Source organism: Sceloporus undulatus, chromosome 11, assembly GCF_019175285.1.
Source record: "Sceloporus undulatus isolate JIND9_A2432 ecotype Alabama chromosome 11, SceUnd_v1.1, whole genome shotgun sequence".
NCBI lineage: Eukaryota > Metazoa > Chordata > Lepidosauria > Squamata > Phrynosomatidae > Sceloporus > Sceloporus undulatus.
This window is the reverse complement of record NC_056532.1, coordinates 4,699,959-4,722,294: the sequence shown is the minus strand read 5'-3', so window position 1 is coordinate 4,722,294 and position 22,336 is coordinate 4,699,959. Positions and strand designations below refer to the sequence as shown.

Below are 22,336 nucleotides of genomic sequence, written 5' to 3'. Positions count from 1 at the left end.
GAAGGAAGGAAGGAAGGAAGGAAGGAAGGAAGGAAGGAAGGAAGGAAGGAAGGGTGATCCCAGAAAGAGTGAAGAATTAGCTCATTGAATTGTACATAGAAACCAGAGACCACGAACCACCAAAAAATACGAGCAAATGAAGCCCAGACTCTCTGGAAGAGAAGCAGCGCAGGAAGAGGCTTCTCCTTGAAGTGAAGAAGGTGGTGGGAAATGACCAGAGCGCTCTCTATTTATGGAGAATTAACATGGCTTCATTTATTGTTTTGAAGGAACAATATTGTTTTTATAGAAAACAAGACCCCTCTCCCAGAGAGGGCAGTGCTACCGTGAAAATGTCATTTTAGGACCTACTCTGTCCTGTGCCCTGAACCATATTGTTTTAAAAACATTATACAGAAAGAGAGAAGGAGAACAAAATGTAACTCTCCCCCAGACACTCTCTGCCTTCTCTCTTAGAATCAGCCCAAACCCAAAGGGGCCTTGCCCAAAGAGGGACATTTGGATTCATCTGAGAGCATCTTAGGTTTGGACTTCGGTAGATCTCCAGAACCTGAAAACAGTCTTCTATCATACTTTTTGGATGCCAACACCCAGATTGGCTGGGAGATTCTGGGAGCTGCAGTCCAAAAAAGTGTCTTTCCTCATGCCCAGTGCAGAAAGTCAACCATGGCTTTAGAAGGAGCCCTCAAATGGAGGGAGAGAGATGTGGATCTCGGCTGGTGCAATGCTTGGCTGTGGGCCCTGCTCCTTAAGAGGACACACAGGCCTCTGCCACCTGGCAGATCCAAGGCACTTCCGTGGGCTCCTGGTATTGAAGAGAGCTTTCTGCTGCAGTCTTGGGAAATTCATGCTCTTGTTCAATGATCCTTTCTGGCTCTGTAAGAGAAGAGAGGGCACTGGGATGCAGCACCCTGCCTTTTGTAGATGTGGCACCAATCCTGAAGCCCCTCAAAAGGTGAAAGGCTTCCTCCTTGCTTACTGAGGAAAATGAAGAACAATGTCCATCTTCAGATCCAGCTCCAAATCAGCCACACAGCGAATCCAAGTCAAGACTTCGCTTGGTGAGAAGGTTAAGTGGAGATGAGCTTGAGAAGGTGGAGGGGCAGCCTGAAGGTCCAGTCGTCCACCAAGGAAAGCCCAAGGGAGGATTCTTCTGGTAGTTCAGGACTCCCCTCCTGCCAGGTGGGCAGTGGAGGAGGCCGAGGTGCGGATCAGGTCCTGGGGAAGGCTCTCTCGGGCCTCTTGCATCCGGCGCCGGGCGCGCTGGAAGGCCTCTGCGATCAAGAAAAGACAAGTCACTGTGAGGGCAGGGAGAAGGCTCAAGCCCAGTCAGGACAGTTACTTCTTCCTCCCCATACCCTCTCCACAAAAATGCCTATTGATCCCAAGACCATAATGCTCTCCAGAATTTCTATGCTGGTATCATTCTGTGAGAGACAGAGAAAAGAAGTTATTCCTCTTCTCCCCAAGCCTTGGAAGAGGAACAAGGAGAACGCAAAGCGGGCTGGGATCCACAGTGACTCCAAAGCCCAGTTGCAAAGACCTTGTGTTTGTGTATTCAGAGACCTTCCAGCTGGAAACATAATGGCCACATTTTTTAAGGGAAGATAGACTAAGGAAAATGTAAAAGTTTAACCCACCAGGAGCATTTTTTAAAAATAAAAAATGTAGGGTGCAAAGGGTTTAAACTAATAATTGGTGGATATTGCTCTCTTTCAATGGTCTGCATATAGAAGATCAGTGAAAACGTGGACAAACATGCTCTACTTTGGTGCCCAGGGGCAGAGGAAACATACCAATGTCAACCCCTCCACCACCACCTATAAGCATCTCTGGTCCAAAAAGACATCTTGAGCAACCTCCTATTTTGTTTCCAAAAAGCAAAACATTGCCAAAATGACACCTGCTTAAGAAGGGAAAAGCCGTGACCGCTGACCAAGAGGTTTGGCTATTTAGTGTCCAGCACTCAGAAGGATGGCCCTGAGGCAACAGGAGAGTTCCTGCCCAGTCCCAGGATATCTCCTCCGTCGTCCAGCATTAAAAGCAAGCCTCACCCAGGACATTGTAGAGGGAGCCGTGCTGACCAAAGCCGCCCAGCCGGTCCAGGACGCTCCGCATGCGTTTCCTCATGGAGCTGGATTCCAGGAAGGCCCTGCCAAGAGAGGAGACCCCAGGGGTAGCAGAACCACCTTGGCCAGCCAGAGATATTGAACGACCACTCCTAGTCTCCCCTAGCCAGCTGGACTGGGGAAAGGGAGAAGTTTGTTTGCCACAAGGGCGGAAATGGGACTGGAGCTGTGGAGCTCAACCCAATCCACTGCCGCCCTGCATAATCACCCCTTTCTCAAAGCCACTTCTCATATCCTGGGACCTATGCTGATATGGAGGGAAACAGAGGGGCTCAGAGCCATTCTTTCATGCCACTTCTGAGAGACTGAAATGTCATCTTGCAATCCTCTCCTTGCCACCTGAATCTTGCAAATATACTTCCTCCCAAGTGAACTGACTTATCATGCCCCTGATAGTATTTATGAGGGGAGAACTTCCATCAAGGCCAGGAAGATGGGCCTAGATTGAATCCAAAGCGATCTAAACAGCCCAGTTGGAAAGGTCCAGTTCTCCTTAGAAGCTGAGGTCAGGCTAGCCCCACTCTCAGCCCTGTTGCCACAAGGGGCATCTTCAGAACGTTCTGGAACTCCTGCCTTCTGCATGAGGGGTATGGGAGCTTACTTGGACTGCTGCAGGCAGTTCAGGCGGAAGGTGACACTGCCCGTCGTCTTCGTGCGGAAACCAAAGCGGCTGAGGCGGTCGCCCTGATGGGGAGGAATTAGCCAAAAGGGTCAAGGGAGGTCCAGGCAAGTCTCTCCTCCTCCCCCCCGAGACTCACCAGGATCCTTCTTTCTTGCACCTTGCCAGTGAGCTTTCTTTGCATGGTGCTCTGCCACAGGACCCCCCAGCAAAAACTGAGACTGGGCAGAGTAGGGTCTGGGGATACCCACCGTGAAGGTGCTGGGCACCCTGGTGTAGGTCAGATCCTCCAGCTCAGGCGAACCTCCAATGAAAAACCGCTGCAGCTCTGAGAAAGTGCCAAGCTCCACAGGACGCCAAGTGGGAACAGTCAAGGTATGAAGCCCTAAAAGGTCAGAAACGGAAAAAGGACAGGCCAGCCGGTCAGCATTAAGCACGAGGGGCAAACACTAGCCATGTGGGGATGAACACAGCGCGGGAGGCGTCCTGCCTCATGCTGCTGCCCAAACTCCAGAGGCCAGTCCATCTCACAGTTGCCTTGTTACCTGGCGTGGCTGGCAGGACAACAAAGCCATAGCCTTCGACACGATACCTCTGCCAGAAATCCAAGGAGAGAACCTCAAAGTACAGGACTGGCCACTGGGGAAGAGGCCCTATGGCAGAAGGGAGGAGGCCAAGTGTCAGACATGGGCTTTATTGTATACGATCAAAGACCAGCAAACTAGAAACACCAGGCACCTTATTATCCAGGATCCACACCTTGGGATCCTCTAAGCCTCCAATAACAAGCATAAGATTCTAATTCTCTGGCCTTCTTTGATTACTTGTACATTTCCACCAGTGTAAAGCTAGTGTCCAAAAAGAGCCACCTGGCCTGTTCCCTCTGCTCTGGAGAGGATGCAGAGCAGGCCTCTAAGGCCATGACTCACCTTCCAACTCATCTTCTTGGCTGAAGAAAACCTCCAGGGTGAAAGGGAAGGAGAAGAAAGCCACCCGTTCCTGGGAATGGAAGGGAACGCACTGTTAGATCCTGCCTAAGAGGCCTTGGCAGCTCCCTTCTTCCCTTTCCCCATTCTGCTTACCCTGCCACACGTCTTGGTAGCGCAGGTCTGAGTCACTCCGGAGAGGGGCTGGGATGGAGGACAGGACCAGCCTAGGAGGAAGCAAAGCAGAGGCTGGATACGGTGGGAGAAGGAGCACGAGGAGGCAGGCGGAGGCTGTACTTAGCAAACTGGGGACAACCTCAATCCACCACCAGCTGCACCTCCATCTTCCCTCCCCCCCCCCCCCCCTATGCCTGCTTATTCCCCTGCAGTTTTTGTCAGTAGCTTTGGCAACCAGTTGCAGATGGCACACCTGAGGCCCCTGCCAGGTGTGCCCTCAGATGGGAGCCTGACTGTGCCACAGTGATGCCTGCTGGCTCCCATGCCAGTGAGCCTCAGCTGGAACTTCTGAGAGCTCTCCAAGGTGCATCTGGACCATCTCCCCCTCCCAACTAAAACAGCTTCTGGCACCATGAATGCCTCCTTGGACTAAAACCCAGAGCGGGAGCAACCATCCACTGCTGCTGTCTGGGAACTTCTAAAACTTGGTCCCTCGACCTTTGTCTGCATTCACTCACAGCTGGGGAGCTCCATGAAGAAGTGGACGTAGAGGTTGTCATACTCATAGCCTTGAGCAGATACTAGGGAAGAGAGAAAAATGAAAGAAGGCGGTGAATCCCAAATCTTCTCCCACTGCAGAATCTGAGGGTCATCTTTCCCCACCAATGTGAGAGGGCTTTCATGGATCAGAGCCATGCTCTGAACACACACAAAGAGAAAACCAAGCAAGGAGGGAACCTCAGGGGATTGCTTACCAATTTCACCATTCACAAAGAGTCGGAGAGCACCAGGAAGAGTCTGCAAGAGGAGGGGAGAGGGCTTAGCCGTAGGGCTGTAACTGAGTGTACTACACTGCAGGGAGGACCTTTAGAGCACAAGGCCCAGCGCCACACTCTCTGCTGGGAAAGGGAGCCAAGCAGGCTGCAGCTCACAAGCCGAGGGCCCCAGCAGCTCAAGAAGCATCACTCACCATCTCAAAGTCAGAGCCCACAAGTCCGCTGAGATACTCCTTGTGACGACTGTACAACTGAGGAATGAAGCAGACAGTCAGAAGGAATTAAGCAGGAAGTCTTCCTACTCTGATCTGCTGCTACAGGAGATGTTGAAGAGTGTACAACACATTCATTTTGGTTACTTGGCTCAGCAGACAAATTTTGCTCAGATCCTCTGGCCAATACCCATGTTTTATTTGCTTATTAGTTTTAACATCTGGAGTCAAGCTCTTAAGTACAACATCAGAGTCACCACCACCAAGAAGGCCTTGCACTGAACAAATCAGGCACCAACAAGCAGCAGCCAGAGGCAGCCAGAGGGATGGAGACAGCCAACCTCATTTCTCATGAACCTTATTTGCACCAATGCTTCCAAGGTAGAAGATGGCCGCCCTTACATCCTTGAAGACACGCTGCTCCCGGGCCGCCTCCTCTTCCTCCACCTGGGGCGAGGCATTCTCCAGGGTGAAGCTCCACACTTCCCGCTTCTCTCCTTCCAACTCGATCCTTTGTAGACCCCAAAACACAGGCAAAGATTCAGAGGTCAGGAGGGTGCCTCCCTACTCTGTTAGCCTTCCCTCCCTCCCATGATGTACCGCCTGGGCCCTAACTGCATCCCCTCCCCGGCTGCTCACCTGTACGGCCCTTTTGTGCCAGTGAAATCTGGCTTGACAGTGATGACACCATTGCTGTCCACCTTGATGGTGCAGAGGACGTGCTCATATTCCCGACAGCCGAGCCTGTGGCAGAAGCCTCAGTGAAGAGGGGACCGGAAGCAGAAGAGACTTTTCACCCTCCCTTAGCCCATGCCGGAGTTGATCCAGATGCCGTGAGTTTGCCAGTTATTGTCCCCCAATGGGACTGGCAATAGGGCTGCATCAGTCGGATGAACACTAGGAACCTGGCTCATCTGCCAGGCTCTGACCCAAGCCAAGAGGAGAGGCACCTGGGGCAGGATGCACTTTGTCTTTCCAGGAGCCCAGACTCACTTGCCCGAGGGTCCCAAGTCCCCCATGATGTACATGGTCTGGACAGGGGTGTTGAGGACGTGGTTGTTCTTGATGAATTCCTCCGACGGCTCCCAGGTGATGATTCGGGACTTCAGGCCAGTTCCTTCCCTGAGGAGACACAGGAGACCCCATCAACAAAGCAAGATGCCCTCCGCTTCAGCAGAAAACATGGAAGAAGCCTTCACAGATGATCCCCTCACCAACCCAGGCCAGCTCCCAGCCCCACTCACATGGGCCTGCGCTCCTGCCGCCTCCTCCTCACGTTGGCCATGCGCTCGGCCAAGTAGGACGGCGTTTCGTCAGCAGATGTGGTCACTCTCTGGCCGTGCTGGCGGGAGACAGGGAGGCAGAGTGAGGTACTCCTCCTTTGCCCTTTCCCTCTTCCGGCAACTTTTTCCTCCCAGAACTCCCCATCTGTGAAAGAGCTACAACTGCTGCCCATCCTTAGTGGCTTCAAGCAAATGCAATACAGAGAAACACTGCTGCTGTTTGAAAGACAACCCCTTCCAATCATTTTGCATTTGCTTAGAGGAGACCTCCTCTCCCCTCCTCTTGCCCAAATGCAATGCTGGAGCAAAGGCACAAGGCACAAGAGCAGGTGGCATCCTGTGCCATGGGTGGGATGCTCCATCTCCATGCCAGGGACTGGAAAAGAAAAACTGGGCACCTCTTCCAGGTTGGTGAAGCGGTCGTGATCCGTGTAGGTGAAGATGCGTCTGTTCTTCCTTCCGCCAGACCCTTCCAGCTTCAGGACGTCTTGGTGGTACTGGCGGTCGAGGGGGGTCTGGCAGGCAGACTCGTTCTGGTAGAGGTCCACCTCAAACTGAACACAGGGCAAGGAAAGCTTGGGGATGGAGGTGCCAAGCCTCCCCTGTTACCCAGCATTATCATTATCATTATCAAAGTGCTCTAAATTTGCACAGTGCTGTACATAGAATGGACCTTCCTCCCTCCCGGCTGACCGGTGTGGACTGGGTTCAAACCACAGCTCAGATATGAACATGATTGTGTGGTAAAGGGAAAGCCAACGCAAAGGCGCATGAAAGGATAACAGCAGAGGCCCCACGAAAGTGGTAGCGAAGCAAGCGGTCCCTCCTGCCCAGTCACCTGGCTGAAGAGCTTCTCCTGCCAGCCGACCATTGCCTCTTCTTTCTCCTCCTCCGGACAATGGCCACCTGGAAGACAGCAAAAGCATCGATGGGGATGGCCAGCAGTGGAGGGGCAGTGTCCTCCAGGCCAGTGGGGCAGGGATATAAGGCCAGGGTGGAAAATGTGATACCAAGGGAAGACGCAAGGCGGCCAGTTCACTTGACACAAGGAGGAAACGTCTAGTGCGGATGGATGGGCCGCTGCGTCGCTATGACCGGCCATTCCTCTCACTTACCTGCAGCCGCGTTTTGGGTGCCGAGGGTGGCCAGGCTGATGGGTTGCTGGCCGGAGGGTGCCTGGAGCTGATGGAGGAAGAGGCTGGAGGAGGTCACCCGACGGAGGCCCACCCTGCGAGGGAGGAAAGCAGACGTGGGTCAGGAGCCTCTGGGAGGACCAGGGAAGGCAGCGTGCGTTGAAGAAGGATTTACTTATTGGTGGGGTTTCTACCCCGCCTTCAGCCCTAAAGGCTTCATTCTCTTCATTACTTGTTTTAAACAGTCTCTCCGCAAGTTCCTTTTTGGAGAAGCACAACTCCAAGGGGTCTGGGAGCCGTGGCCCCACTCCAGCTCCCAGCATCCCTGGTCACAAGGATGATGGGAGCAGCAGCCCAGTGGCACCAAGGGCCCCCGATCCATTCCCGGGCTTAATGTTAGCAGAGGCATTAAAGACCATACAGAAGGAGGCACCCCTATAGAGACCTATAGGTGCATCGAGAGGCATATGACGCAAGCGCAGTCCTGCTTGGACAGCTTGGCCTAGGAGTGTCTTCTGCGCAGCTGTTTCTTGATCCCTCTTTTGTGGATTTTGGGTACTGTTGTACTTTGGCCGCCAACAACAACAACAATAACACAACCAGGTTAAAAAAAACACAAGTTCCCTTTGGAAACTATTCTTGCAGCAGCTTTTGCAGCAGAGTCAAGAAAAACACCTTTTAACAACAAATAGGGACACAAACAAACAAACAAACAAACAGTAAACAGACCTTTTCTTTTTGCATAAACTTTGAGTTTCTTATCCTTTACTTGAATACATTTTGTTTGTTTGTTTAAGTTACTTTGCAACTTGCAAGGCCGTCTCAAGCTTGGGGAAGTTACTTTTTCCGGACTCCCAAGGCAAAGCTGGGCCTCCTCCATCGACTGCTGGGAGTTGGAGGACCCATCATCCCCAGCCAGGGCTGCCAAGGGTGGGTTGGGGGATGATGGGGTTTGCGGTGCTGCCCACCTGACGCGGAGGTTCCCGACGGGGTCCCGGGATCGGTAGACGGCCAGGCCGGTGTCCTGGTTCCAAAGCCCCGCCGCCTCCGCCATCCCCGAACCTAGGCCTTGTATTTCACTGCAAGTCAGGCTTCGGCGTGTCCGCTAGGCCGCGTTTCCATGGAGACGACAAAATGGCGCCGGCGGCCGCAGAGATAGGAAAAATGTAGAGGATGCCGCCACGAGGCGCTTCCGGGTCTCCAAAGCCCCTCAGAACTATTGTGGACTTCCCACAATAGAATTGGACTACAATTCCCAGAATCCCCAGACAGTCTCTGCAATGCAACTCTCTCTCAGAAATTCCCCTCGAAAGAGACCCCCCCAAAAGGGGCCCGGATCCAGTGCAGCCCCTTTCTTCTTCCATGCAGGAACTCTCCATCAGAGCATCCCCATTGGCAGCCTCTGTTTAAAAAAGACCTCCGAGGAAGGAGACTCCACTGCTCTCCGAGTCCATCGCCATCCATGGTTATTGTTGTGGTGGTTGTGGTTGTGTGCCTTCCTTCCTCTCCCAGTCATAAGTGACCCTAAATGGAGGCTATGGCGGGGTTTCCTTGGCTATATTTGTTCCGAGGGGGTTTGCCAACGCCTTCCCCTGAGGCTGAGAGAGTGTGACCCTTGGCCCAAAGCTGGGCTTCATGGTAGGCTAATTTAGTAAATAAGCGGTGTTTTAAATACCCCCCCCAATATATATATATATATATATACACACACACACACACACATTGTGTATGTACATAAGTGTGTGTGTGTATATATATATATATATATATATAATTTCATCAATATTATTTCATTATTATTTTAATAATTATTACAATTATTTCAACAATCATTAATTATTCCTTGAACTGTAATGAAGCATTTATTGCATTATGAGTTACATTCCTGAAAGACATCAAACTAGCATATATATATAATGAGACTGAGCCACTGGCGATGATGGCCTTATGATTTCCTTCCTTCCTTCCCTGGGCTCTCAATGGTACATTCCACTTTCTCTCCCCCCTTTCCCTTGGGCCACAATGGTACCTCCCTCCCTTTCTCCCATTGGTCCATTCCACTCAGCCTCTCCTCCCCTTTTCTTGGAGCGCGACTCCGTCTTGGTAGGCGCCGCGCGCGCTGATTGGCCGCGGCCGCCCGCATTCGCGGTGACGTCACGGGACGCGGTGACGCCGGGGGGGGGCGGCCCCGGAGTCAGTCGAAGGCAGGCGGCTGCGGGAGCGGGTTCCTCGGGGCGCCTCTTGCCTCCATCGCGTCTCCCCATAGAGCCAGAGACCGCCATGGCGTCTGGTAAGCCAGCCGCTCCTTCGCCTCTTCGCCGGCGGCGGAGGGGAGGCCTGGGGCTGGGAAGGGGGCGTGGCGGCTTCTGGAGGCTTGGGGCGCTCAGCGGGACGAAGCTCGGACTGGCCGCCGCCATCTTGGATCAGGCCGCGCCTGCGCACTCGCCACCCTCCAGGACTAGTTCTGCGCATGCGCGGCCAGGTCCTGGCCTTCCTATGGCTTTTGTGTGTCTTTTGTAAGGAGAGAGAGAGAGGCTAGTGGTACCTTGAAGGCCTTGCCAGACTTTGCATCTCCAAGTGCTTTGGACTACAACTCCCAGAATCCCCAGCAGGAACTCCAAAGCTGGGGAAACCCTGGATCAGTCTCTTTCTCTTGTGCTGAAACTGCCCCTCTTAACAATGGAGGCCTTTAAGCAGAGGCAGAGGGGATGCTTTGATGGAGAGTTCCTGCATGGCAGTGGGTCGGACTGGGTGGCCCTTGGGGTCTCTTCCCATTCTGTGATCCCAGAACGGAGGCAGTCTCCTTATTCCCCCGGCTCCAACGGGAGCCATAAGAGTTGAAGGGGCCTCAGGAGCCACGAAGGAAGAAAGCTGTCCGCTTTTCAAACACCAGCAATGGCCCTCCGGCCGGTGATGCCCTTCCTCTCCTTCTCAGGTTGCGGTGGGAATAGCGTGGCCCAGCAGATGTCCTGGGACTACAACTCCCAGCATTCCTCTCCCTGGCATTTTGGGAGTTGAATCTCAGGGACTGTTCCTATGCTCTGGCCTTCCTGGGACTGACAGATTCCTGGCGGTTAGGACAATGGGTGGCTACTGCTCTTCCTTTGGGGAGAGGATGGGCCCACCTTCAGGGGCTGCTGGGGGGGGGTCTCCCATAGAAAACCAGCAGAATGCAGGCCTAGGAGGGCTTTGGACTTACTCAGCAGGACTCCCTTCTGCCTCTTTAGATGTTTATATCCCTCAAGGCTTGCTCTCTGTTGGGAAGATGGAGGGCAGGTATGCAGGGGGTGGGCGACCTTTTGAGGCCCCTGGATGGACCTCAGGTAGCGGTCTCTTTCCAGCCACAAGGGTGGCTCATCATACTCTCTTGTGGTGTCTTTGAGCTGCCTTCTCCAAAAGGGGTAAAACTGTCTGGGGAAGATCAATATGGAGCACTTTCTTCCCTTCTGTGGCCTAAAAGTGTGGCAGAGTCAGTGCGATTCTCGTGTCTCTTTGCAAGAGAGCCACTGAACAGCCGGGGGGCTCCTGGAGAGACTGCTCTGGCTTCAGGGTACCATGAATTTGGAGGTCTCTCCCCCCAAAGTCCTATTACATAATAATGCAAAATAAAATGAATTTACATCTCTTTATCTCTTATTGTTTAAGATTCTGGAAGTTTCAGCCATTCTGGGGATCAGCAACAGAGGTATGTATGCCTAACATTGACGATTGTGTAGGACTGGGAAAGCTGGGTGTCCCAGTGTGATCCATCTGGTGTGATACCTTTCCATAGGCTTCTTAGTCCTCCTCCTTCATTTTGACTATCGTTCTGTCTCTTCCCCTCAAAAGTCTTTTTGTCTCCATTTCCCACATGGGTCCCTTGCCTTCCTTGTTGCCTTCCCTTAATGCTGCAGTTCTTCTGGCTCAGGAAATGTGTTAGCCTTTAAGATGCTGTCAAGTGCTAAGCCAGGGCTAAAGGTTTGAGTCTGCTTCTTATAGCATGTTCTGCCTCCTTAAAGCCTCCTGTACCTCTTTTCCAGCTACGCAGGGTATGGCAGCCAAGGAAACCAAAACTATGGACAACCGCCACAGGTAGGCTGCGCATTGACCTGTGCGTAACAAGCAGGTTCCCCATATCTGCACGGAAGTCGTTGGGGAACGCTTCCTTCTGCCTTCTTTTGAGGCATACAGAGAAGGTGTCATTTCAGATAGACACAGCATGTGATCTTCGCTCTTGACTTTGCGCAGAGGACAAATTCAGTAATGGCAACAACAAATCATTCACAATAGGTGACAAGAAAAAGGTGGAGCATCTTCTCTGTGATGGCCTCCAGACTTTGCAGTGCTATCCCACTAGAAGTGGCCTGGCATCAGTCCTGTGTTCTTTTTAATGCTGGCTGGTTTAATACAGATTAATTCTTTCCATGCAAGGTTGCTTAGATTCTAGGCTGTGTTTCGTGTTGAATTTTTAATCCTCGTGTCTGTGTTTAGTACTTTCTGGGGTGATGGCAGTATGGTATGTAACTTTTCAAGAGGAACAAGTGGAGGACAGGCACTCTGACCTCTCTTTTGCCCTTGTCCTGTTGCTTGCAGGGCTACCCTGGCTATGAGCAGAGCGGGGAGAGTTCCTCTTACGGACAAGGTTACGGAAACTACCAGGGCAGCTATGGACAGACCCAGACAGGTTTGGCTGAGCATGCAGACATGTTCATGTTTTGGTTTTTGTACATGTGCACCGTTCGGGGGCAAGCATTGACCAAAAGCATTCCCTGTAGGATCTTCAGGTTACGGGCAAAGTGGCCAGCAAGGATATGGCGGTGGATACGAAAATCAGAACCAAAGCTCTTACAACCAGGAGTCTTACGGCAGTCAGGGGCAACAGAAAGATTCATCTGGCGGGTAAGGAGACTAGCCTTTTCTTTAACCAGATGACTGGAGCTGATAAGAGTGGCACATTGGTGGTACTGGCATAGCTGCCCTCAGCCCAGGCAGTGGAGATTCATAGTTAATAGCTGTCATTCAGTGGCTGCCTTCATTGGCCAACATCAGCAGAGTCAAGACTCTCTGGGGCCAAAATCTCTTCCAAAGGGTTTTCTGACCTTCTGGAACAGCTTTTGGGGGTCAGAGGGAACTGCAGAAGGGAGAGGTTGATGGTTCCCCCCCTCTTTACATTCAGCGGAAGGTCTTCCTATGACCAGAAGTCCAGCTACGGGCAGCAGCCAGGATCCTACAACCCTTCCTCCAGCTACAACCAGCCACCCAGTTCCTACGACCAACAGTCAGGGTACAGCCAGCAGCAAAGGCCTTATGACCAGCAGTCGGGCTACAGCCACCAAGGGCAACAGCAAAGCTCCTACGACCAGCCCTCCTCAGGCTACGGCCAGAACAGAGGCTCCTACGACCACCAGCAGCCACCTCCACCCCCCCAGCAGCAGGGCTATGGCCAGCAACAAGGCTCATACAACCAGAAATCGAGCTACGGTCAGCAACAAGGGTCGTCTTATGGCCAGAGCCAGCCCTCCTATCAGATGCAACAGAAGGAAAGCTACAGCCACAACATGCAAGGTATGGCCTTGGATCCTATTCCACCTCCTATTCTGCTTGATTTCCATCCCTCAAGTGTTTGGAGAGGCAGCGGCAGCATCTTGTACTTCACTCCAGGCATTAAAATGGCCAGGCCCATGGGATCACACACCCCTTGGGTCAATGTGGTCTTAGTGGGGCTTATTCCCTGGACTCAACTGACTGCAAGACACTTGTTTAATTTGCTTTCTGAGTGAGCAGGAGCTCTGCTTTAAGTCTGTCTGGATCTCTGCAGCAGCATTGGGGACTGTTTTGTATTATGCCAGTGTGGAATAATCATCCTGTCATTCTCAGATGATCGGCGAGAAAAAAGTAGGTATGGAGAAGACAACCGAGGCTACGGAGGGCCGCGAGGAGGTGGAAGCAGGTTCGACTCTGACAACAGAGGCCCCATGTCCGGCTTAAGGTAAAGAACTCTGTCCTGAGAGCTGTAGATGGTCATCTAGGACTGGCTTGATAGCCAACTCTCTCTCTGCCCCACAGCCATACCTGCTTGGGTGGGCGCCTTTCTTTTCAGACTGTTTGCCCTTGGGGCCTGATTGAAAGGTAATGATTCCTGGCCCGCTCTTAATTCCACCCTGAAGGGCCAGCCCTAAAACAAGAGAGGGAGTCTGAGATGCACTTTTGGACAACAGAGAAGCAGGGCGGTTCTTCCTCTCTTTGCGAGAACTGAGCAGCGTATGGAGATAACAGAATAACTTTCTGTAAGAGGGACCAATCAGCATCCAGCCATCACACTAGGCTAGTGGCATCCTTTCAGGGCTTGGGAAAGTTACTCTTTTGGAGTTTTGCTCCCATGGTCTATAATCTGGCTGAGAGGGGTTTCCTAGCGCTGGCGTCTGGAGACACTGCCAGTCCCATGAGAGTGTGTTGAGCCAGACAGACCAACGGCCTGCTAGGGCAAAGCCTCCATGAGCCCCTTGTTTCTTGGGAGGAGGGCTGCCCTGAGTTGGGAGACTTAAGCAAACCTGCACCGCTCCTGCTACTTATTAAGTTTTTAAACATGTTAGTGCAGTTGCTGTGCCTCCCAGCTGGTCTTTTCTTCACATTTGGTGCTGGAAAAACCAGTGTGTTGATGCTCTTGTTGCCCTGTGTCTCATTTGTATCGCCACCCCTTTCCAATCCCGACCCAGAGCTCAGAAAGGTTGCCTTGTGGATACAATTCCAAAGACCCCACACAAGCTAAGATTGCCCAAGTCTAACTTCACAGTAACGGCAAGCTGTCCAGAGATACAGGAACTGGAATAGATGTCCAGGGCGGGAGAATGAAAAGCCTGGCTATAGATGGGTACCTGGGGGTTTGATCCTGAGTTCCTAAAAGAGCCAACTGGTGTACTTGAGGCCATCATCACTGTGGACTTTTTCATCCAGCACAGAGTTAATGGCTCGGGTTCACATTTGCTGAGGAGGCACTAACCACAATGATGGCTGAGCCGCTTTTAGAGAGAAACCCTTCCTGTGTCTTCTTGGGAACGGCTCTTCCTGTGGGTCCCCTTCCATAAAACAATGCCAGCATTGGGTTCTCGCCTGAGTCGTGTGAGATTTGGACAGACACCCACCTGCCTTGCTACCTCTTTAGTTTGTGCCACAAAACAGCATGCTGGTATCCCGTATTGTTTTATTTTAGCTGGTTGTGTTGGGTGCTGTGAATAACACAACTGTTATTTGGACAGATTCTGGGCTTTGGTTTGGTGCAGCCTCCACCAGAAGGGTCCCTGCTGCCCCTGGCAGTTGGCTCTCCTGTGGCCCTCCCTCCCAGCGTTGCTGCCGGAAATCCTTTGGTGACGCAGCAGCCCAGAAGGGGTGGGTTGTAACTCGGTTGGGTCGAGGGTGGAGGAGTCATGCCCACGGTGCAGCAGACTGTAATATTAAAATAGCAGCTTATAACAGGATACGGTTTCTGTTGTGTGTCAGTAACTCTAAATTTAACCCTCCTCTCATGTCTGTCAAAGAACATCACTGCCATTTCAAACTCAATGATCTACCGCTGTCTGTGGGATTCTGTCTGTCCAGACCTGTTTGCTCTTGCAGTGCTCTGAGAATCTCGCCCCTCTTCGCAAGATGTGCCTATTCCCAAATTCAGATGGCTGTCCTGACTTGGAGGGTCAGTTTAGGAGCAGTGCTTAAGTTGGAAGACCTTCCTGTGGGGGTTGTAAATAGATAATTCAGGCATGGCATTTCCTTGGTGTTGTTGTTCTGAAGCCTTTGGGCATATTTACCCCTCGCTGTGATTAACCCACTTTATCTTCTGCGTTCCTTTCTTCTTGATACGTAGCAGCGGCAAAGGGCCTTGGGTGGAAATTGAGAACTGGACTTTCTGGTTTCTGAATCTTGGGTGCAATGTCATTGATTGCATTATTCTTCGAAGGAGGAGTGCATAGTGCCTTCCAAGGCTCTCTTCCCGTTTTGATCCTCACAACAGCCCTGTGAGGCAGGTTAGGCTGAGAGAGAAGCACCTCCTCCAAGGCCACACAGTCAGCAGCCATGGCTGAGTGAAGGTTTTGTTACGCTTCCCTTACAGTTAAACTAAGAATGCAGATTTTATACATATAAAAAATTAGCTTAGGGGGGCATTTGGAGAAATACAAATGCCCCCCACATGCTGCAGCTCTTACATAGCGCATGTCAGGTCAGACTTACATATTTTCTGCAGCTGGTGTAAGAAAGCACTCTTAAACTTTTATAAATCAGTTTCACCAAAGATAGGCCCATAGATAGTCTGAGTACCAGATGCATGGCATGGGGGCGGCTCTTCCAGTCTTCCTGTACTCCAGGTGTATATCTCCCAGGCTTAAATGGCAGCTCTGTGGGAACTGTGGGGTGCTGGACTGGGCAAGGTGATTACATAGCTACTCTTCTCTTACGTCAGGGTTGGGGAACCTCAGGCCCTGGGGCCAAAGCCAGCCCTCCTGGGGTCGCAAACTGACCTCTGGATTCTGCAGATGGCCTCTTCCCTTTCCCATGATGGCATCATTGTTTGATGGTTTCCTAGCCTTTGGCGGATTCTAAAGGACTGAATTGTAAAGAGCGAAATCCTTCTTACTGGCTGTTAAGATCCTGACACTAAGCTCAGTTATTTTGGGCCCCACCTGCCACTGGCACAGGTCCTGCCCCTCTCCACTTCTCCAAAGTGGGACCTGGTCCCCATAACCCGGCCCCCAGCTTGTCTTTTAACTCATGAGACCCAGGAGTCTCTCGGAGAAGGGATCTGCCAGGGACAGCCTTGCTCTGTGGTGCCAAGCAATGTGTGACAGGTCTTCCGTCTGCGCAGTAATGTTCATGAAGTGCTGCTGCCTTTGGGCCTTGTGCTCAGCGTGTCGAGATGCAAAGAAGAAACCATGTCTTCAATTTTTCTTCTGCAGCGGTGGTGACCGAGGTGGCTTCAAAAATTTTGGTGGTAAGTGCTGAGCATCATCGGAAAACGCAACGGAGACAAGCAAAAAGGTTCAGTGGAAATTCTGTTTAAGGAGCCAAAAGACAATCTAAAAAGCCACCAAATGCCACGTTATTATCCATTAGAAGCCTTTTTGTGAGTGTGTGTGTTTTGTCTTCCCGTTGAGGCTGAGGCTGGTGTGGATGTGTGTGCCTTTTAGAAACCAAACCAGTAGCAAAATGGAAATGGAAAGTCTGCCTTGGGAGGGGAGGCAGGGTTGGTTTTATCCTTTGGTTGGTTTGCCAAACTGCATGAGGAGGAGTTTTTGGGGCAACCCTCCCTGGGTTGGCCCTGGGTGGCACCAGCCAAGCCCTTGACAACGTAGTGTTTATCTCAGGCTGGACGCAAGCCTGCCAGCCCCCGCCAGACCACTGCCCACCTACCGGCCGGGCTGGCAAATCACAACCCAGTTCCGACTTGGACCTTGGATCAGTCACAAAGTCTTCCAAACGCTAGTCTTCTTTTTCAGTAAGGCATATCTTCTGCCCCCCCCCCTTTTTTTTTTCCTTTTTGTTAACATGAATTAAAATTCGTTGGGGCTGTTGGTTGGCTCTTTGCGTCTGTGGTCTAAAACAGCCTTTGTGTTTTATTTTTCTCTTGCCCACACCTCAGGTCAAAGGGATTACGGGCAGAAGCCAGACACGGGTAAGTGCGGGATCCCACACGGTTCACTGGTGCAGGAGCAGTTTGCTTTGATGGTGAAGCCCAAACCCCATCCTGGGATTGCCATGGGTGCCGGACCTTAGTCTGCCCCAGCCCTGGCTAGAAAGGGAGATGCCAGGGATGGAGAGTCCCTGCCACATCTCTTGCCTCCCCTCCTCTCAGTTGGGCACCCCTTCCCCAAAGAGGTGCAGATAGGGGATGCTTACCAGAAGCATTGCCAATTGCTCCGACAAGATGAAAATAGCCAGCAGTGTTTTGGGTCGCTCATGCCAGGCTGTCTGGATTTTAAAAACAACCCTGCCCTCTCTCTCCCAATATACAGATCCAGAGTCTGATAACTCTGACAACAACACCATCTTTGTGCAAGGACTGGGGGAGGATGTCTCGCCTGAGCAGGTGGCTGAGTACTTCAAGCAAATAGGCATTATAAAGGTGGGTGAGACGGTGGTGGGGCATTTTGGAAAGTGCTGATGGGGAAAGAGAACCTGGTTAGCGCATATGGCTCATATGGCAGTGGTGGTGGGGACCCATTGAGAGGCTTTTAACATTTCATACACATACATTCAGGGCTGGGAACAAGGAGGGTTTCAAGGAGGGATGTGGAGAAAGGAAGGCAATAGAGAGCAAAGACGGAGGAGCCAGCTAGGGAGCAGAAGACCTTTGGACCAAGGAAGGAAGCCTGTTAAATCTTTGGCTGTTTGCTCTGTTTGGCTGGGATTGTTGTCTGGGTTCTGAGAAAAGCGTCTCCCCCTCTTTCTCCTACCAGACTAACAAAAAGACAGGCAAACTTATGATCAACCTCTACACAGACAAGGATACTGGGAAGTCCAAGGGGGAGGCGACGGTGTCCTTTGACGACCCGCCATCGGCTAAGGCAGCCATTGACTGGTTTGATGGTAAGATGCACCTTCTCCCATTCCACGTTTGATAGGAAAACACAAATAATACCACTGTATATTACATGGGAGAACAGCTCTAGGAATCTCCACTGGAAGCTGACCATAGAATTGTGCTGGAGGACCTAAAATAGGCAAGGGTTTTTGACATGTTTGGCCATTGGCCTCACCCCAGACTGGCATGCGGCCCTTGCCTGGGGAGCACCTTTCAGTGTTTGGAACGGAATGGGTGCAGGCAGAGACCATGCCTCCTGAGTAGTTTTGCCCATTGTAAATGAGATAAGATAGTGAGCTTCAAAGCACTGGTTCCCTTATTGTGGCTCACTTTGCCTTTCTCCCTCTCCCTCCCAGGAAAGGAATTCAACGGCAGCGTTATCAGAGTCTCATTCGCAACCCGGCGGCCTGAATTCATGCGCGGAGGAAGCGGGAGTGGCGGTGGGCGCCGAGGTAGTGACAGATCCCAGTCCTTTCACACCAGGAGTGGGCAAGCGGACAATCACTGTCCAGGGCCAGCTTTTGTGTTACCCACAGTGACCCATACCATCCATGCCCCAACAAGTAAAGCCAGAAGTGGCTGGGAGTCCATTTCTGCTTTCATCCCCCCCTTTCCCCTTCAAATGATGCAGAATAATGCTTGCTCCATTTTTGTGTAGGGAATTTTTTTAGGGTGGCAGTCCAGAAATGGTGGCATGTGTGGGTCATAATTGCTTTTGTGGTGGGTGGGATATGGATCAGGGGGCCGTTTTGTGGTGTTAGGAGCATGACTGTGGCGTGCCTTTTCCTTGCTCAGTTTGTGATGTTGTCGCCTCTGCAGGTTCCCGAGGAGGGGGCTTCGGAAGGGGAGGGGGCTTCCAGGGCCGAGGCGGAGAACCCAAAAGTGGCGACTGGGTTTGCCCAAACCCGTAAGTCTCTCTCTTGGATCCTCTTTCGGAAAGGGGCATTTCTGGGGACAAGTCTGGACAGAGGGAGGGGGAGCAAATCTCATTATTGATCTTTAAGTAGTTTAATGTGCCTAATACATATTCAGTGATTTAGTAACGGATTAGATACTCTTCATTTTTGAAGACCGCAGAAAGAGGACCCTATAGGGCTTAGGTTTTTAGTTTAAGCTTAAAACAGTCTGGGGGGAGGAATGTGGCAAAAATGGCCCCGATCCCTGTAGAAGAGCCCATTGTTAAAAAACCTTTGGGGGCCACAAGGACAGCCCTGTGGGCTCCTTCCAAGGCTCCTCCTGAGGGCCATGCTCTGCTCTCTCTTTCAGGAGCTGTGGCAACATGAATTTTGCTCGCCGGAACTCCTGCAACCAGTGCAACGAGCCCAGGCCAGAAGACGGGCGTCCCTCAGGCGGAGGTATGCGCAAGCTCTCCCTTCGCCCACCAGAAAATGGGGGACGGGGCTGGAGATGTTGTGGGTGGTTGTGGGGAGATGTCCGTTCCTCACCTGGCCTTTCTCCTGACCAGACTTTCGGGGCAGAGGAGGCTTTGGAGGAGATCGGGGCTTCCGAGGACGTGGCCGAGGCGGCTTTGGCGGCAAAATGGGTGGAAGGTTAGTCCTGAGCTTTGGGGGGGGGTATTGACATTAGTGGGGTTCCTGGTAGAACAGGCATCTCCAAACTACAGACAGGAGGGCAATGGCAAACCTCTTTTGGGCACAAGATTGTAGGTTCACCATAGTGTCGCCATGAGCCAGGAATGACTTGAAGGCACGCAGCAGCAGCAACAGCAACAACAACGTAGGCTTCCATTCATTGAGCCTCAGAGTTGGCTCTCTGAACTTCCAGTGCCAGCCTCCCACACCATGTTGGCATCACAGTGCCATAACTGTTTGGGGTGAAAGGGTCCCCGGTGGGTGGCGTTTGCCTTCTCTGTCCTCCATAGATGTTTTAATGGTGTCTGTATTGTGCAATGTTGTTGCTTTCCTTTGGAGGAGGGCCAGGTGCCGGTCTATCACAGGATTTTCCCTTTCTCTCTCCTAGGAATGACTTCAGGAACGACCAGCGTAACAGGCCCTACTGAAGAAGGCAGCCGTGAACCTCCTCTTTCTAGTGGCTCCTCCTCACAGCGGAACGGCTGGGTTTTGCCTGCTGCTTCACCCCCCCCCCCCTTCGGCCTCTTTCGGATAACGGAGTTAAACATACAACTGGATTTTTAATTTAGGGGGAGGGACTGGGTCAGTCCTTTTCCTTTGATTTGATCTCTCTCTTTTTTTTTAGCGAGTCCATCAAAATTTCATCTCTTCATTTCCAACATTCCCCCATTCCCCCTCTCCTTCCGTCAACGAAAACTCTTCCGCAGCCCCTTCAGACAAGGAAGAAGGAATACAATTGTAAAATATTTGCCAAAACCTCTGGACATGTTTTATAATACAAACAATAAAATCTGATTGTTTATTTGTGACGCTCTTCCCTGCTCTTTTTACTCCCCTCTTTGCGTTCGTGGCTTACGTTTCCAAATGAGGTATTAAACTTTTTTACGTTCGCCCGCTGGGTCAGAAGTGTCTAAATCTGGGAGAGACATCAAGGGTCTCTTAGTTGGCAGTTTGACTGGGAGGCTCTGCAAATTGGCTTGTATTACTAAAGATGTACCATTGGATACTAAGGTTAGGAGCGTTGGTCCCGTTGTACTTTGCATTTCTCTGTGGTTCTCAAAGCTGGACAAAGCGGAGGGGCAGAAAACTCATTTGAAACGTGGTGCTGAGAAGAATGCCACGGTTATGGCAAAGTGCTAACTCTACGGAGATGGCAACTTGATTCAAGATCTCCCTAGAAGCCAAGATGACTACTCTGAGACTTTGAAGGAGTCGTGAGAAGACAAGAGCCATTAGGAAAGACAATGCCAATGCTTGGAAAGCTAGAAGGCGGCAGAAGAGAGGAAGGCGGCATTCCAGATGGATGGCCTCCGTCAAGGGAGCCGTCCTGGCTGCCCTGAGTCTGCAAGGCCTGAGCTGTGATGGATGATGGGCTGCCTTGGAGGCCCTTTGTTCATAGACCACCCGATGTTGGAGTTGAGGGCAATAGTAGCATGGCCTCCAGATGCTACTACATGCTTACACTCAGCATGGCTTGCACTCACTAAAGCTTTCCATGAGGACAGAAGCTTTGGTTTCTGAATTCAAGCTGAGCTCTCTGGGGTAGCTATTCTGCAGCTACTGGATTCTTGCTGCTTTTGCCATTTGGGGAATTGGGTTTCTAGTGCTAGAAGCTTAGTAGTTTCTCTGTCTGGGGATGATGAGGTGCCTTCTCCCTCCGTCTCAAGAGGAACCGAAGGGAAGTCTGGATTTTGGGGAGGGCCAGAAGGGTCCCCAGAGGGAAATGAATGTCTTCCGGCCGGAGGACCGGGGCCAAAGGAAGAAACGCTGGAATGAAACAGATCTCCCTATTTGGGTATTTTATTGCTGGTGCCTGAGAGTTGTGGTCTGTTGGGGGGCAGCTTCTGTGCCCCACTCTTGGGGGGCAGTTCCCAATGGGATGACCCAGGGCAGGGCCCTCTTGCCTGTGCCATCCTGGTTTATGGAAAACCCCTCTGGAGCCCGGATTGGTGCCAGCGCTGTTTGTTCTGCTACCAAACTAACCCTCCGTTTTTCCTTTTCCTGCTGAAGCAAACTAGCCTGGCTGCCTCTTTGCAAGCTGCAAGCAACAACCCACACTTTGTGGTTCACAGCGTCTTTCCGACTGACCGATGAAGAGGACAGTGAGCCTCAAAAGCTGGTATGATGTTTTCCTACCTAATAATAATAACAACGGACTCCCCCCACGATTTGGGGTCTTTTGCAAGCAGACTGACGCCAGGGGGAGCTCCCAAGCAAGAGATGTGAAGTTTGGACATCTTCTAGTTTGGAGATGCAGCGATGTTGAGGCTTTTGAGTTGGGTCCTGTTTTAATTTAGCCTCTTCTGGGACAAAATGGCGGTGGAGACCCCAACGGGGATGCTATGGGCAACAAACAAAACTGTTGGGTTTCCAGAGGCCTTTGGGGTAAAAGACGCTGCGTAATTCAACACTGAAATCTCATAGTTAGGCAAAATCTATGCTTCCAAATAATATGTTTAAGAAGGATGCAGACAAGCTGGAGCATGTCCAAAATGGTGAGATGACATTAAAGCAGATGAATGCCAAACAAAGAGAAACCAAGTGTGGGTTTTTGTAACACCAGAAAGGTAACCGTCAGCAGCAGCCCTGCTTGCCATGCATTTTACCTTCGTAGTAGTTTGAGAACCTGGCAAACCTACCCAGATGGACCTTGGTCTGGGTGCTTTCCTTGGCTTATGGGCAGACCTTGGGGCAGGCTAACTTTTCTGGACTACAAATCCCAGAATCCTCCAGCCTGCATGGGGGGATTATGGGGGTCCCAAGACCCTCTCTTGCTTGAGCTTTGCTTGCATGGCGCCTGGCAGAGGTCCACCGAGGGATCCTTGTCTAGACGGCAAACCCGCAAATTAAGTGGCTCCATTTGGCCCTTTCTGGCCACAGTGAGTCTTATTTCTGGCGCTTAGGCACACCTTGTCTGGAGTGATTCATGCCACAGGCTTA

At 51.6% G+C, this 22,336-nt stretch overlaps 2 protein-coding genes across 4 annotated transcripts; one reads left to right on the top strand and one right to left on the bottom strand.

Moving 5' to 3' along the window:
- Positions 1-235: 235 nt before the first annotated feature.
- Positions 236-8,929, bottom strand: MKS1 (MKS transition zone complex subunit 1). 3 transcript variants are annotated; one of them, XR_006100963.1, is made up of 19 exons: positions 8,224-8,929; positions 7,238-7,350; positions 6,961-7,028; positions 6,521-6,676; positions 6,084-6,181; positions 5,833-5,961; positions 5,479-5,583; positions 5,242-5,350; positions 4,822-4,878; positions 4,607-4,649; positions 4,370-4,432; positions 3,831-3,901; positions 3,678-3,747; positions 3,294-3,401; positions 3,000-3,133; positions 2,731-2,813; positions 2,055-2,152; positions 980-1,274; positions 236-876 (listed from the first exon to the last, which is right to left on the bottom strand). XR_006100963.1 is itself a non-coding variant. In XM_042442839.1 (18 exons), the coding sequence occupies exons 1-18, from the start codon at positions 8,307-8,309 to the stop codon at positions 1,162-1,164; spliced, it is 1,704 nt and encodes a 567-aa protein (XP_042298773.1). In that variant the 5' UTR covers positions 8,310-8,929; the 3' UTR covers positions 236-1,161. The 3 variants fall into 3 exon arrangements, 2 of the variants coding, with proteins under 2 accessions (XP_042298773.1, XP_042298774.1); XM_042442839.1 differs by having other exon boundaries at positions 236-1,274; XM_042442840.1 differs by lacking the exon at positions 8,224-8,929 and adding an exon at positions 7,985-8,141 and having other exon boundaries at positions 236-1,274.
- A 461-nt stretch (positions 8,930-9,390) lies between these two features.
- On the top strand, positions 9,391-20,205 carry TAF15 (TATA-box binding protein associated factor 15). Its single transcript, XM_042442425.1, has 15 exons — positions 9,391-9,545; positions 10,901-10,940; positions 11,275-11,326; positions 11,828-11,918; positions 12,010-12,133; positions 12,411-12,799; positions 13,112-13,223; positions 16,180-16,214; positions 16,863-16,895; positions 17,236-17,345; positions 17,680-17,809; positions 18,161-18,256; positions 18,624-18,711; positions 19,071-19,159; positions 19,270-20,205. The coding sequence occupies exons 1-15, from the start codon at positions 9,536-9,538 to the stop codon at positions 19,383-19,385; spliced, it is 1,515 nt and encodes a 504-aa protein (XP_042298359.1). The 5' UTR covers positions 9,391-9,535; the 3' UTR covers positions 19,386-20,205.
- Positions 20,206-22,336: the final 2,131 nt, after the last annotated feature.

Coding starts and splice junctions, on each gene's coding strand:
- MKS1 (XM_042442839.1), bottom strand. CDS start 8,309: ATGGCGGAGGCGGCGGGGCTTTGGAACCAGGACACCGGCCTGGCCGTC. Junction 7,351..8,223: donor GTCGGGAACCTCCGCGTCAG/GTGGGCAGCACC, acceptor CCTCCCTCGCAG/GGTGGGCCTCCGTCGGGTGA. Junction 4,879..5,241: donor AGCAGCGTGTCTTCAAGGAT/GTAAGGGCGGCC, acceptor TTCATTCCTCAG/TTGTACAGTCGTCACAAGGA.
- TAF15 (XM_042442425.1), top strand. Junction 11,919..12,009: donor CTATGGACAGACCCAGACAG/GTTTGGCTGAGC, acceptor CATTCCCTGTAG/GATCTTCAGGTTACGGGCAA. Junction 16,896..17,235: donor CGGGCAGAAGCCAGACACGG/GTAAGTGCGGGA, acceptor CCCAATATACAG/ATCCAGAGTCTGATAACTCT.